This window comes from Zalophus californianus, chromosome 5 (genome assembly GCF_009762305.2).
Source record: "Zalophus californianus isolate mZalCal1 chromosome 5, mZalCal1.pri.v2, whole genome shotgun sequence".
Taxonomy (NCBI): domain Eukaryota; kingdom Metazoa; phylum Chordata; class Mammalia; order Carnivora; family Otariidae; genus Zalophus; species Zalophus californianus.
The window spans coordinates 39,365,720-39,381,764 of NC_045599.1; the positions used below are offsets into that span (position 1 = coordinate 39,365,720).

The 16,045-nt window shown below is 42.2% G+C and overlaps 1 protein-coding gene across 7 annotated transcripts in view; it reads right to left on the minus strand.

Moving 5' to 3' along the window:
• The window catches only part of PPP2R2B (protein phosphatase 2 regulatory subunit Bbeta), a 445,076-nt gene that overhangs the window by 408,012 nt on the left and 21,019 nt on the right, over positions 1-16,045 (minus strand). The window contains exon 1 of one of the 7 annotated variants that reach the window (XM_027605525.2): positions 7,050-7,346. The exons of 5 other annotated variants lie outside the window; for them this stretch is intronic. In XM_027605525.2, the coding sequence (XP_027461326.1) occupies positions 7,050-7,123 (74 nt within the window). In that variant the 5' untranslated portion in view covers positions 7,124-7,346. Of the gene's footprint in view, positions 1-7,049; positions 7,347-16,045 lie in introns of those variants that run through there. One more of the 7 variants, XM_027605529.2, reaches the window with a different exon arrangement.

The following is a 16,045-nucleotide window of genomic DNA, read 5'->3' on the forward strand; positions in this document are numbered from 1 at the left end:
CATTCCCTGAATGCTGACGGGCATTTTTACAAAATTGCAAAAAATTTTTTTCACCTTCATAACAATACCCTGATATGTTATTGTTGGAGAAGGAAATACACCAGTTAAGTAACTGAAGGTCACCCAGCAAGTAATTATCCGTGTGAGATTGGAACTCAGGTTCATCTGGTTTCAGAGCCCATTCTTCCTACTTTATTACTAAGAGTTCATACAAACACTCATCCATCCACCCATTCATTCAATCAACAAGTATCTATCACACGCTTACTGTGTGCTAGAAATTGTTCTAGGTGCTGGAGGTATAGGAGTGAACAAAACAGAGTCAGCCTCTGTTCTCGTGTAGCTTACATTCTACAGGACAAAAAGACGGGCAACAAGTAAGTAGCTGGATATATAACATGTCCAGTAGAAGGGCTAAAGCAGGGTAAAGGTAACTGGGGAGTGCGTGGGGGGGGGGGTGTGGCGGGGGCGAGATAGGGACAGAGAGAAGGAGAGAGAGATTCTAGACATGAGGGCCAGGAAAGGCCTCTCTGGTGAAGAAACATTCAAGTGATAGATGTGATAAGACATGACTGCATTCTGGATATTTTTAGAAGCTAGGCCCAGAGGACTCACTGTAGAACTAGAAGAAGGATATGCAACAACAACAGAAATGAAGAGTGACTCCAAGGTTTCTGGCTGGAGTAACTAGGAGACTGGAGTTCTCTTTCCTTGAGCTGGAGAAGAAGCTGGGCAAGTGGGTTTTGCTCAAGGGGAATGAGGAGTCGGGTCTCGAGACCTCTAATGCATCCCAGTGGGAATGCTGGGTCGGCAGTTTGATGCGCAGGTCTGCATTTGGGGGTAAGAGGCTGGAGCTGGGGATACAGGTTGAAGAGATGATATCTAATACCAGGGGCTGGCTGAGGCCACCTAGAAGCAAGCACAGGTTAAGGAGAAGCCTCAGGCCTGGGCTTGCGTGTTTCCAGTTCAGGAGGAGAAGAGGAACCGGCAGGGGAGTAGGAAAAGGACTAGCCATGGCGGGAGAAGGGAACGGAGAGGAACTATGGGCCCTGAGGCCAAGACAAGGAACTCTTTCGAGAAAGAAGCGGCGACCGCCAGTGCCGCGGATGCCTGTGAGCTGCCACGGGAGGAACCTGGCAGAGGATGATGGGACAGATCAGTGAGGGGGCCATGGGTGACTCTCCCAAGTGCAACTTGGGCAGAGGGATGGGAAAAGAGGTGGCAACTGTGTATAGATGACTCTTTCAAGGCATTTTTCCTGCAAAGAGGAGGCAGGGAATGGGCAGGAGCTGGAGGTGGATACAGGACTGTGAGATGAGTATTTAAAGCAGGGTGATTGACAGCATGTTGGTGGACCATACCGGTGATCCTGTAGAGAGAAAAGACTCGGTGATGATGCACCGACAGCAGACAAATGCGGGAGGAAGGGCTTGAGTCGGGGCGGGGGTGGGATCCAGCTCCCCAGTGGAGGGCTGGCTTGGATGAAAGTAGGAACAAAACATGTATTATACAGAAAGATGTAAAAAAAAAAAAAACTCTTTTAATCTAAAGCCATATCAAGCAATGCAAGATTCTGTCTCACTTAATCCTTACAATAACCTGGTCAGGTGGCATAATATTATTTCCATGTTGTAGAGAATCACAATGCACACGTGGGAAAGGCTTTAAATGTAGGTGAGAAAATGAACAGTCAGGGAAAGCTGTGGGTGGAAGTGCATTTGATGTGGGCCCGAAGAGTGGGTTGGTTCTACATATGTGGAAGGGGCTAAGAAGAGAATTCCAAAAATATGAAAAATAAGAATTCCATAAATACATAAAAAGGCACAAAAGAGAGAAATGGATCCTGTTGTAGCATGTACCTTAGAACCAGACTGCATAGGTTTTAATCCTAATCCTTGCAATTAAGAGCTGTGTGACCTTAGGCAAGTTACCTAAACTTCTCTGTGTCTTAGTTTCCTCATTTATAAAATGAGGATAATAACTACTTCCCTCAGAGGATTGTGGTGAGGAATACACACACCCGTCCCTATGTCCATAGACATGTATATGTTGGAATTATGCCCGAAAAATAATGAGCATTGTATGTTTTAGTTATTATTTTATTGTTATTTACAACATGATAAAGAGTTAGAAAAATGTATATTTATTTCCTCTGTGTGGGGTGTAGACCTCTGGCAAGCCTGCTCTTGGGGGTCACTGGAAGGTATTCTGCTTCTGGGTTCCTCCTGGTGAAGGAGAATCATGGATACACAGGCAAATTTGTCATTCCCCCATTCAGTGCTTTATTTAAGAAGCATTTCTTGACCACCTACTAACAGTCAAGCTCAGTGCTAACCAGAACACAGAGCCTAAGGACGAATGGCAGGATCCCTGTGCCCAAGCTGCTCCTGGCCACCAGGACACAGGCACGTGAACAGACTGTGGCCATCTAGTCTGAAGGCCGCCCTCACACAGGTGTTCCAGAGGAAATATATCAGGTGCGAGTTAAGAGCACTGATTTCTGATTCCAGTAGTTCGGACTTGAGTCTTAACTCTGCGACTCTACTAAGTGTGGCCCTGGGCAAGGCAGGTATGTGTCACTTTCCTCACTTATAACATGGAGAGAGCAGCGTCCGCTATGAGATCGCATGAGCAGCAAGTGAGATGATACTGGCCCAGCCTGGAGCACACAGCGAGGGATTTTTGTGGTGCCGCTCGGCTTCTCCTTCTCGTGCCTTCTTCCCACCACAGTTGTGGTTTGCATGACTCAGAATAGCAAGTCCTTCTGTGGAGCAGTTGAGGAAGTCTTCCTGGGAAGCCTTGACTGGAGCTGACTTTTAAGAGATGAACAGAGCTTTGCAGCTTGGAAGCATGACGGATACCACTCAGGGAAAGGAAATGGCTCGGGGCAAGGCACATGACCCTTATCCCTTCAGGAAGACAGAGTGGCTCTGCTCATCTGTTCAAGAGCCCAGAGAAGACCTTCCTGTGTTGGGTGCCAAATTAGGCCCACTGGAAAAGAGCAGGCAAGGTTCCTCATACTTGACTGGCTCTCTTATCCCTGGGTGTCTCCCCTTCTCCTCTGTCCTGTCTGGAATGGTTTCTTTTTGCTTGTGATTGAGATTCTGTGCCTCGAATCCTGGAATCATTTCGCTGGATGAATGCTTCCCCACCGTGGTGGAGGGAGTTATATGTCCTTTTAATGATGTCCACAGAGAAGGAAAGACAATCCAACTGTCCTCTCAAAGCCCTGTTCGTGCACCAGCATTATTTAGTCAACCTTTCTCCCCCTTCATATCTTCTAATTTCAAGTTAAAGTAGAGCATGGTCATAAAACCAGTCCCCTCAAGTGTGGCTACGAAAAGCTACCCAACCGGCAATGGTTAAGAGAGCTTGCATTCCTGTAGCAGCTAATGCTTTGCAGAACGTGTTTTGCCTGTGTTTTAAAAAATGTGTCTACACAACAGCCTTGGTATTTGTCATCGTTTCATTCAATAAAAATTTGTTGACTGCCTATTAAGTACTTGGTATTGTTCTAGTGCTGGGGGTATAATAGAGGGTAAAACTACATGTGGGTCCTGCTCCCCTGAAGCTTTCAGTCTAGCAGGCAGGCAGACATTCACAAAACAGTTTCACCAGGCCATTCATGATGACAGACTACAACAGGTGCTCTAAAGCAGCCTGGTTCTCTAAGAGCTGTGACCATGATCACCTGAGGGCCAGGGATGGCTTCTCGGCTTGAGCTGAGAATCCAAGGCCAGAATTAACAAGGAATGGGGCTAAGGGGAGAGAGAAGCTTCCCAAAGTCTATGGTGGGAGAGAGATTCCTGAGGAACCAAGAACGGCCTGTGTGGCTGGAGACCAGGCAAGATGGCGTGCGCTCAGGGTCAGACAGGAAAGTCAGGCAAGGGTCAGAACACACAGGGCCTGCTAGACCATGGGAAGCCATTGAGAGGTTTTCAATGCAAGCATGTTTGTGTTTGAGGGGGTTTGAGGGAAGGAATATGATCATATTTCTAGAAAAATATTTTGACTGCAATAGAAAGAACCAAACCTCAATCTGATGGATGAAAAAACAGGCTTGAAGGTTGAAAGTGAGAGCAGGAAGGAAAAACAACTATTATTGTGGACCACATATTGTTGATTTACCCTACCTATGAATGTGTTACTACATCATGCGCTCAGATAATGTCTGGGACACAGTAGTGCAATACAAGTGAAGACGAATTTATTATTATTATTATATTATTATTATTACTGCTACTATGATTATCACCCTGTGTGTGGCATTCTGAATGTATTTCTTTGCAGCCACCCTATGGCGTATCATCATCTATGTCTTACAAATGAAGAAACTAAGACTCTAAGAGGTTAAATAACTACCCAACATCACCCAGTTGGCAAGTGGCAGAGCTAAAATTCAAAGCCTATGATCTTCCTCTGTTGAGAAAACAATGTCAAGATAAGCTGGGAGGAAAACATGTCTTTTAAGTAGAATGGTTCTATCCTCTAAGAAGCCCAGCAATTGTTGAAGCCTTTTTTCTTTTTAAAGATTTTATTCATTTATTTATTTGAGAGAGAGAGAGAGAGAGAGAGAGAGAGAGAGAGCGTGATCACGTGAGCAGGGGGAGGGACAGAGGGAGAGGGAGAGAGAATCTCAAGCAGACTCCATGCTGAGTGCAGAACCCAGACATGGGGCTCAATCCCCACCACCGAGGAGGTGATGACCTGAGCCGAAATCAAGGGTTGGATGCTCAACCAACTGAGCCACCCAGGTGCCCCAGCAATTGTTGAAGCTTTCAAAGTTGTTCTTGAATTACTCTTAAAAGGATGGTTTGGGTATTTCTACTTATTTGATTTTTACAGGGATATACACCAATTGTTCATTCTCTGCCTCTTCAATTAAATAAAATATGAAGTTCCCAGACATAACTTTTCTAGAAGAGACTACAGGGTAACATAAGAGCTAACAACATAAAAACTCAAACTCAGATTCATTCTCACATAGGTTTCTCCTCAGACAAACTCTAAGTAAGTGTAACTAGTTCTGAGTGACACTGTGACATATTTGAGGAAACTATTCATTACTTAAGATAATGTAAGAAAAAAGGAAAATTTGACTATCTAAGAAAGTACATGAGACTGCAAAACGGACAGCACCTATCATGTACCAAGCTTCCTAAAGAACTGGAATGATCACATTGAATTCTCAACATCCTGGGAATGAGTCTTTTTATTTCCATTTTATAGGTAAAATTGAGCATAGAACAATTAAGTGACTTGGCCCTGCCTGCTTGGTATTTAACTCCTGACTTCCCCACTCAGCTTCAACCCCCCACTCACAAAGTTAACGTCTGCCACATGCTATTATCCATACCCACTGTCTATTAGTCTCACAACAGACTGAAAGACAAATCTCCTCACCCCCCCACCCCCTAAACCTGGTGATAGTTGACAAATTAGAAATTGTTTTGATAGCAGTAAAATGGGCTTTCCATTTTGATGGAATACAACAGTTAAATTTGGTTAAAAAACAGTTCAAGAAAGTTCTTGGTGGTGGTAGTTTGTCTGTATGAGGTAGGATCTTTAGTTTGATTAATATGCAAAACAGCAACAGAATAGACCAGGTGTTTGGGTTCTCAAAATCTAAGCTAGGAGGAGAGGACGGGGGACCAATCAGAAAGAGAAAAGTCATTTGGCATCTTCCTATATGAGTTTAGATCTTCTGTATATGGAAAGTTCCCCTGGAGATTTCTATCCATGCCACCCCCACCCCTCCCCAATATACATAGAGACTTAGTAAGTTTCTCTCTATAAGAGGAAAGATTACTCAGTGGGTCATTTCCTGTAGCCACCAATAAAATTTTTAAAGGAAATATCTAATTGAAAAAAAAATCCTTAAGATACCAAGGTCTGTGAAAAATACCATCCTTGGTCTCAATTCAAGGGTGATCCCAAACTTCTACTTGCTTTTCCTGGGGGTAATGACTAAAAAATCACCTCATGGTATAACAAATACTTCTCTCGTTTTCTCTGCACAGCCCCCTACTCGAGGATGAGAAACAAGGGTGGATTTTCACAACAGGCTGCTCACCAGCTCCATTCCAGAGAGTGTGGCTACCCCAGCCCTCTTCAATCAGTACTGCTGGTGGGGTAACCCTCAAGCTGAAAAGCAGCCAGCCAGTTGCTTTTCTTGCAACTGCTCTTTTTCAAGGATGTGGCAGATCAAAAGAAACAGGCAAATGACACACAGAATATGCACAACCAGTTACTCGCTCCAGAAACGTTGAAACCTGCAGTGCTTAGATGAAGGCAGATTGCCAGAATGTTGACAAGGCACACGCACACACGTGCACACTGAAAGTGCACACACACACACACACACACACACACACACGGATGCAGAGCATGCTAGGTTAGAAGGTAGCAGAGGAGGCCCCCAAAAGGACCGGGAACTGGGGACTGTTTGTACAAGGCTCAGCTCACCCTCGCCGTAACGCATTAACTTAGGACCCCCACAAACCCCACTTCCAGCAAGCGCTTAAAGTCAGCTGTGTCTTCCTGCTCTGCAACCCAAGTCCAGACTCTGAGCAAAGCAATCCGACAACTGACACTCCACAGTCCCGTAGTACGCTAATTCTATTTTGCTAATTGCTTTCTTGGGCATGCACCAAGTTATTGAACAGACAATGACAAAACAGAGAGCTTGGATAAATGTATGTGGCAGCACCTACTGAAAATGTTCTTCCTTAACAGGAGTTCTAAGTACTTGTTTGCTTGTGAAGTAGAGTGAGGGAAACTGGCAAAATATTTCTGATTGTTTTTTGACTCGGCTAGATCGGCTTTGAGATCACCTTTGCAACATTATCCTGCTCTTTAGAAAACACTTCCCTTTCCTTACACAAGACAGACTGATTTTAGAAGCAGATCTAAGTCTGTTAGATACAAGCTTTTGCCAGGAACGACAGTCATCTGCTAGCTACAGAAAGCATATCAGCAGACCTGTGGGAAGTCATACACCAGCCCACTTTTTCCCACCCACCCAGACACTCTCCCTCTCTGGTCTGTACCTTCCGTGTGGCAGCTGGAAGAGAGGATGGTATTCGGAGGTCTGAAGATGTAAGGCAGGTAACGAGAGAAGCATTTCATCTTCCAACAAAAATAAAAAATAAAAATCTAAATAAAAAACCAGTCTCCTGAATCCATAAGGATTCTCTTGGCCTTTAAAGCTGGCTACATCACCAGTATGTTTATGTAGGTTCTCCCCTGGATCTGCAAAGCTGGGAAGCCCGAGGAATAACTGGAGATGGGTCCCATTTTGCCATCAGCACCAGGAAGCACTGCCTTACATTTCTGCATGCAGCTCAAACTCAGAAGCCCCCAAGCAAGCTGGGATATAGCCTCTTCATTGGCTGCAGCTTCTCGGAGCAGGATTTGCTGAGTAAGTCAGTCCTGCCTGTAAACACACGCTGAAATGCCCTGCCTGAAACCTCTACCTTTTCCCGTGTGGTCAGTTTCTCCTCTAGCAAGAGAAATCCAGCAGGATAGGGGAGCACTGAGGATAAGTGACCATCTCTTATTTAGCTGGAAGATCAGATGAAACAAAGACAGCACAGTGTTCCACCCTGGAGAGAGATGGCTGTTAAAAGAGCCACCCGTAATGCCATGGGTCTCAGGAATATTAAAGTACAGTGCAATGAAATGGGTCTCTGTCCTTGCTTCATCTAGATTTAGCTCTATGTTTTTTTAAGACGAAAGCCCAAACAATAGGACCATTTATCATTTAGGTGAAGCCCAAAGCTGGGGTGAGTAGCCGGTGACAGAGGGCTAACACAGACAAATTCTGTGCTCCACTACAGTCTTTTTTTCCTGCCAGCCCTCACACCAAGGCAGTAACCTGGTTCTGAGTTATTTGCTGTGCAAATTTAAAGCCACAAGAATGGAGACTAAGCCCAAGGAAACTGACCCTTCACTGACCGGTGTACCCCGATGGCATGGAAAAAGTAAGTTGATCTAAGAATTAAATGACTTTACTAAAACACTCAGATTTCACAAGAGGAAGGGAGGGAATGAGACTACCCCTCATTGAGGACAGGTTCAACTACCACATAAATTTGGATGGGATCCTGGTTTAGTTTTGACCCATGAAATAATAATGATTTTGGAAACCTTATCACTGGAAGGCAAGCACAAGGTATTGGTTTGGGATTTATAAGTTCTGCCAAAGACACTATTGTCTATGCTAGAGAAAAGGTGAATGTCCTTTGTGCTACATTCGGAGGCACAAGGAAATAATGTAACAGTCTATAAAAGAAAACCAAATATCCCCTTATTTAAAAATAAGATTTAAAATAAAATTTTAAAATAAGATTTAATATAAAAACATAAAATGTCTTCCTCTAATTGCACTAAGAAGGATTAAATACCTAGGAATAAATTCAACCAAGGAGGTGAGAGATCTGCACTCCAAAAACTATAAGACACTGGTAAAAGAAATTGAAGACAACACCAACAAATGGAAAGACATACCATGCTCATGGATTGTAAGAATTAATGTAGTTAAAGTGTCCATACTACCCAAAGCCATCCACAGATTTAATGCAATCCCCATCAAAATACCAATAGTATTTTTCACAGAACTAGAACAAATAACCCTAAAATTTATAAAGAACCACAAGAGACCTCAAATAGCCAAAGCAATCTTGAGGAAAAAAAAAAAAAGGCTGGAGGTATCGTAATTCCAGATTTCAAACTATACTACAAAGCTAGAGTAATCAAAACAGTATGGCAACAGCACAAAAATAGACTTATAGATCAATGGAACAGGATGGACATCCCAGGAACAAACCCAACCAGATGGCCAACAGACACATGAAAAGATGTTAACATCACCAATCAGCAGAGAAATGAGAATCAAAAGTGCAGTGAGATACCACCTCACACCTGTCCCGATGGCTGTTATCAAAAAGAAGAAACAACAAGTATTGGTGAGGATGTGGAGAAAAAGGAAACCTTGTTACACTGTTGATGGGAGTGTAAACTGGTGCAACCATTGTGGAAAACAATACAGAGCTTCCTCAAAACATTAAAAATAGAAATACCTTACGATTCCATAATCCCACCCCTGGGCATTTCCCTAAAGAAAACGAAAACACTAATTCAAAATAATATATGCATTTCTGTTTGTTGCAGCATTATTTCCAATAACCGAGATATGGAAACAACCCAAGTGCCCATCAATAGATGAACAGATAAACAAGATGTGGAAGATATAGATAGATAGATAGATAGATAGATAGATAGATAGATAGATAGATAGATCTGAAATGGAATGGAATATTACTCAGCCATAAAAAAGAATGAGATCTTGCCATGTGCAACAATATGGACGGACCTAGAGGGTATTATGCTAAGTGAAACAAGTCAGAAAGAGACAAACAAATACCATATGATTCCATTCATATGTAGAATCTAAAGAACAACTGAACAAATCAAAACAAACAAAATACCAAACAGAATCTTGAAAGCAGAGAGCAAACTGATGGTTGCCAGAGAGGAAGTGGGTGGGGAGATGGGGGAAATAGATATGGAGCATTGAGAGGTACAAATTTCAAGTTATAAAATAAGTAAGTCATAACAATTAAAAGAACAGAAGAAATATAGTCAATAATATTGTAATAACATTATCTGATGACAGATGGTGACTATATTTATCATGGTGAGCACAAACTAATGTACAGAATTGTTGAGTCAATATGTTGTACACCTGAAACTAATACAACATTGTATGTCAATTTATTTCCATTTACAAAAAAGTGTGCCTTGAAATCTAGTAGAATATTTTTTAATCCTTCATGGTTTCTGCTCTTTGCAAAGATACTTAACATTGGAGAAACATATTGGGCTGTCCAGGAAAGCAAAAACTTTGAGCCATAGAGTAATTATGGTCTTAGTCCAGGCCATGATATATAAATAGACCCTTCCAAAGGTCCAAAGTTGGACCTTTCTCTCTGACTTTTGGACCATTGTGACAGGATGACAAACTACTGGCAGAGACAGGATGTCTAGCCCTTCAAAAGTCATATAACCTATCACTTCCTTAGACCCAGACACCTGGCAAGGTTGGGCCATCCCAAGTAAGGTGCTGTTTAAACAATGCCTAAATGGTCTGGTTTGGCTGTATGGGTCATCTTAGCTCGTGACACAAGAGCATATCCAGAGGTGTTTTCCTGAGAGGTACTGCACATGCGACCTCTATTCAGCAGAATGGAAAGAGTGTGGGCTTTGGGGTCAATCTGATCCAAATTTGAATCCCTGTGTGTTCCATTTACCAGTTGGGTAGATATACACAAACTCTAACACCTGTGAGCCTTAGTTTTCTGCATCTATAACATGGGAACAATGGCAGGGTTTTCCTTGTGCATTCTCAGATGGAGTGAACAATAAGCACACGAAGCAGCTAGTGCACTGTGGTCACGTGATCAATGGTTACTCCTGATGCCGTGCTTACCATTGCTATGCACCTGCTCTGAGCTTCTCTGGCCAGACATGAACCTGAGAACAGGGACAGAACATGTGTGATGAGGAGGGTGGTGCCACAACTAGACAGCCAGGGTTGAAGTATGTCTTTGATACTGACTTACTGTGTCATCTTGGGCAATTGATGTCACATCTCTAAGCCTCATTACGTAGCTAATAGGGATAATAACAGAATCGCACATGATACGGTGAGGGCCAAAGAGGGTGACTGATATGAAGGGTTTAGTACTGTGCCTAGCAAAACGTTAGTGCTTCTTAAGTTTTGTTGCTATGTCTATAGCAGTAATATCAGCCCTGAATCACAGTATCTTATTATATTTACTTACCCATCTTGTCTACATAATGAAACTGTAAACTTCCTGAGGGAAATATCAATGTCTAATTCATCTTTGTACCCCAAGTGCCTGGCACAGAGTACTCAATAACTATTAACTGAAGGAGTGAATGAATGGATGGATGGATGGATAAATCAATATATATGGGAGAAAACTTTTGAAAGATGTTTGAGACTTCTTTGTGGGGAGGCTTTCACAGCACAAATGAATTTCAGCCCATTTTAAAGCTGGAATATATTACTCAGGCAAATATATTATGGAATTCATGAGTAGACATGCTTCCCCTTGGCATAATTTAGTTTTAAATAAACAGTAGGCATTTAGTATATAACTTCTGAGTCAATAGCAGGCACTTAGTAAATACTTCCTGAGTGAAAAAAACATTCACGGATTATGCTGTCCATAATTAAAGTGAAAGAACTAAGCAAACCCCCCTAAAAAAAAAAAAAAAAAAAAAAAAAAAGCCTGTCTCCTTCATTAGAAACAAAAGATCAGTGAGGCTGGCACCTAAGTTCCAAACTGGCCACTCCAAACCAGCTAGTACCTCTTGAGCTCAATTGAAAGCATCTTTTCCAGTCCCATTTTAAAATTACTGATCTTGTGCCAGACCTCTGCACCCCACTCACCCAGATGTAGAATGGGCAAGGGGCAGAAAGAACTAATGTGAAATCTCCTCAATCAGATGATCCTGATGCAGTTGGTTTGCGCTCCAGCATTTCAAGTGTTTCAGTGTGCTTCTGTATCTTTTTTTCCCTTTGATTCTCTAAACCATCCCATTTTACAGAAGGGAAAACAGTCTAAGAGGATATAATCATTTATCCAAAGACAAATAGCCCCCGAGGAGATCTAGCATTTTTATACCAGCCTCACTTAGTGAATTTGCAGATTTCAGAGCCATCAATCCTATGAATTCAGACTCTCTCTCTCTCTCTCTCTTTTTTAAAGATTTTATTTATTTTTGAGAGAGAGAGAGAGAGAATGAACAGGGGAGGGGCAGAGGGAGAAGCAGACTCCCCGCTGAGCAGCGAGCCCAGTGAGGGACTCGATCCCAGGATCCTGGGATCATGACCTGAGCTGAAGGCGCTTAACCAACTGAGCCACCAGGTACCCTGATTCAGACTCCCTGAGGACAGACAGGGAAACTGCATATTACATATGCCAGGTGATTCTTACTTGAGTTTGAGAACCTCTGGAGTGAGGTATTTCATTTCATGATTTGGCTTGAAAGGTAAGGGTTACAGAAAGTTTTTCAAATACTCTTGTCCCAAATCATGTGTCTCACTGCTTTGGTCCAACATTTTGTTGGCACCCAGATGTTATACTAGGCATTAGTGAGTGATGGAGTGATTTACTGACTCCTGCTCTAAAGGAGTGCATTTTCCAGGAAAAAAAGAAGGATGAATAAACTATTACATTACAACATCATAGGGGTTATGATGGAAGGAAGGGGTCTGAAAATATTCTTTGGGATTACAGAGCCTCAAAAAGTCAATATTAGAGATCCAGTCTTGGACATTAGGCATTATTTACAAAAAGCGCCTGTTAAAAGGCAATTATCTTAGTGGGAGCCACAGTGAATGAACAATTAGCAGTCATTAACCCCATCAGTGGAATGAGACTCTGATACAGCAAATGTCATCCCAGATGAGAGCAGGCCTACCAAGAGAGGAAGGGTCTTTCTAAGGAGACAAGGAGACGGGAGGCTCAAAGGCATTGGCAGAGGTGCCTGCAGGGAGGGCCCAAGAGCACAGAGTGATCTCTGAAAGGGAAACCAGGAGCCCAGGAGGAGGGGAAGATAAAGGTGACCCATTTTAGGTGCCATGTGAGAAGGGCCCTGGAGTCTGGCAGAACAGAGCTTAGAGACAAGAAATGCCCCAGATGATTTTCACATGCCAGGTTCTGACATCCAGTTGCAGGAAAAAAGCAATTAACTGGGAGACTGTTGAGTGCTGCACTATGGACTGGGCTGTTCACGCTTTTCTTGAGACCACCTCCCGGGAGATCAGAAGCATTTGCTTCGGTGTGGCAAAGCCCCAGCTGGAGCCCTCACCTTGGGGCCTCCCAACAGCCTGCTGTGCCATGCCTGTTGCCCACCCCGCCCTGAAGCCCGCTTCTTCTGGGAAAATTACCCTGAACATTCTCTTTTCACATGTCCTTACAACCTCCTCTGGGTTATGTTTCATCATTACAGTTTTTCATTTTGCTCAGAAGGAAAGCAAATCCCAAGAAAACAAAAATTAGCTTATTTAAGATCGGTCAGGATGAGCATGGCTGGTTTTCACTTTCTAGCCAAAGCGAAGCAAATTCCTATTCATTCTTCAAGTCTTAAATAAAATGTCACATCTTCAGGAAGAGGCTTCTTAATGCCTCAGACTGGGTCAAATCCTGCTACAGACTCTCAAATACCATCCTTTCCTTTCAAAGCACTCATTCATTACTGAACATATTTATTGAGCATCTATTTATGTCAGGTACTGTACATGGTGCTAAAGAACCAATAGTAAACAAGACAGATGAGATACCTGCCCTTTTCTTCAGGTAATTATCACTCCGAACATACAGGGTTTGTGAAGATTACATGAGATAATTCACTGATGTGTTTAGAATTCTGTGTGGCATGAAGTACTGTTCGATTACTTTGATAATTGCTGTTAAGTATCTAATTTCTTTGCCAGACTCTAAGTGGCAGGAGGGTAGAATTTTGACTTTTCTCTGCTGAATCCTGAGTGTGAGGTTCACTGCCTGGTGCATAATAGGAATTCGATAAGTTTGTGCTGGACTGAATTGATTTGAACTGAAACAGGCAGAATTCTGACATACTTTTTCCCAATATTGTCCAGCCAGTATGTGAAATTCACAGCTTGGTACATTCTGATTTGGAAGGAAGAGGAACCTCTTTTTGGTTATTTCCTTCATCCATTCATATAATATTTTTAGCAGTTATTAAACACTAGACTTCTAGATGTTGGAGATACAACAGTAAATAATACATTGAGGTTTAGCTCATTGAGTTTATTTTCTAGAAGAAAGAGAGAGACAATAAACAGGTAAACATTATAACAGTAAAGTTATTTCAGATTGTGAAAAGGAATGATCCAGTAATTTATCCAAAGAAAACCAAAACACTAACTCAAAAAGATACATGCATCTCCATATTCATGTACAGCATTATTTACAGTAGCCAAGATATGGAAACAACGTATGTGTCAGTTGATGGATGAATGGATAAACAAAATGTGGTGTGTATATATATATATGTACATATATACATATATATATATACAATGTATTATTATTTGGCCATAAAAAGAAGGAAATCTTGCCACTTGCAACAACATGAATGGACCTTGAACATATAATTCTAAGTGAAATAAGACAAATACCATATGATCTCACTTATATATGGAATCTAAAACAAAACAAGCAACTCCCCCTTCCCCAATTCAGATACAGAGAATAGACTGGGGGTTGCCAGAGGTGGGGTGAATGAGGTGTGAGCAACATGGGTGAAGGGGGTCAAAATGTACAAGCTTACCGATATAAAATAAATAATGGGGATGTAACATACAGCACGGTGACTACAGTTATCACTGTATTGCATCTTTTAAAGTTGCTAAGAGAGGAGATCTTAAAAGTTCTCATCATAAGAAAAAAATACCATAACTATGTATGGTGATGAATGCTAACTACACTTACTGTGGTGATCATTTCACAGTACATACAAACACAGAATCATTACACTATACACCCACAACTAATATAATGCTATATGTTAATTATATCTCTATTTTTTAGAAAGCAGAATGAAGAAAATAAAATGGGGGTTGTGGTAGAGAGTGACTGCTTGGCTTAGATGGTCAGGGGAGGGCTTCCCTGAGGAGGTGACATTTCAGCTGAGGCCTGAAAGACAACCTGCTTGGCCAAGAAATGCTTTTGGTTCATTCTCTTACCCAACCCTGCTGCAGCCTGTACATTTCTTTCAGAGCAGCTTTGTCCTCTACCTTATTTAGTTGACAATTTCATTCTTTTAAACTAGTAGTTAGCTTTTGTCTGAGATCAGCAGGGACACAGATTGTGCCGTGTTGCTCACCATTGCATCCCCCAGACTTCCCTGAGAGGCCAGCAGAGACCTGATTCACACGGTGGAAGGGGAGTCTGGACCAACAGCTCAGCTGGCTCCTCTAGGCATGTAACTAAAGCAAGGAAGTGGTGGGCAGCTACAGATAAGACTAAAGAGGATTTTGAAGGTGGAGGACAGGCTCAACTTAAAGCAGATGCAAAGGGAAAAATAGAACCAAGTGGTTACAACAGAAGATTTTTGGCTCTCAATGAAAAGACTATACACTGAAAAGCATAATAAAGCCAAGCACATTTTCCACCAAATTTTATATACTAATTCTCACAGTAGCTACAAAAAGTAGAGAGCTCCTCCTCATTTATGAAGAGATGTCAGAGCAAGTACGCAATATTTTTTCATTCTAAGGCATATGAATAGGACTTGATTTTCATAATGATAACAACAGTAATCACCTCAACCATCAAATCTGAGTTCTTACTAGGTCCAGTCCCTCTGCAAACCATTATGCCTAAGACATCTTATTTAATTCTCTCTCTCTCTTTTTTTAAGATTTATTTATTTATTTACTTGAGAGTGAAAGAGAGAGAGAGAGAGAGAGATCATGAGCAGGGGGAGGGGTAGAGGAAGAAGCAGACTCCCCACTGAGCAGGGAGCCTGATGCAGGACTCCATCCCAGGATCCTGGGATCATGATCTGCGCCAAAGGCAGACGCTTAACCACTGAGCCACCCAGGCACCCTCATTTAATCCTCTTGAAAAACTTAGAATCAAGTAAATGTTATTATTTTATTTGTTTATACATGAGGAAATTTGCACAGAGACGTTAAATAACTTGCCAAGTGTGAGCAAATGGAGGGACTAAGTTTACAGTTCAGACTTCTCACTCCTACCCCCACACTGTCTGGATGCTGTGCTGTTTTCTGGGCTACGTGATCTTGATATTCTCTTCCCTGGTAGTCTGGAAGAGAACAGAGCACCTAGAATGACACTCAATTTCTGTGTCAACTGATATGGAATTGGTGGGTATTTGATCTGGCTGGTCAAATTTACTTCTGCCCTATTTGAAAGAAAGGGTTTGCTAATGACTAGCATCACTATGTGGGGGAACTATAATC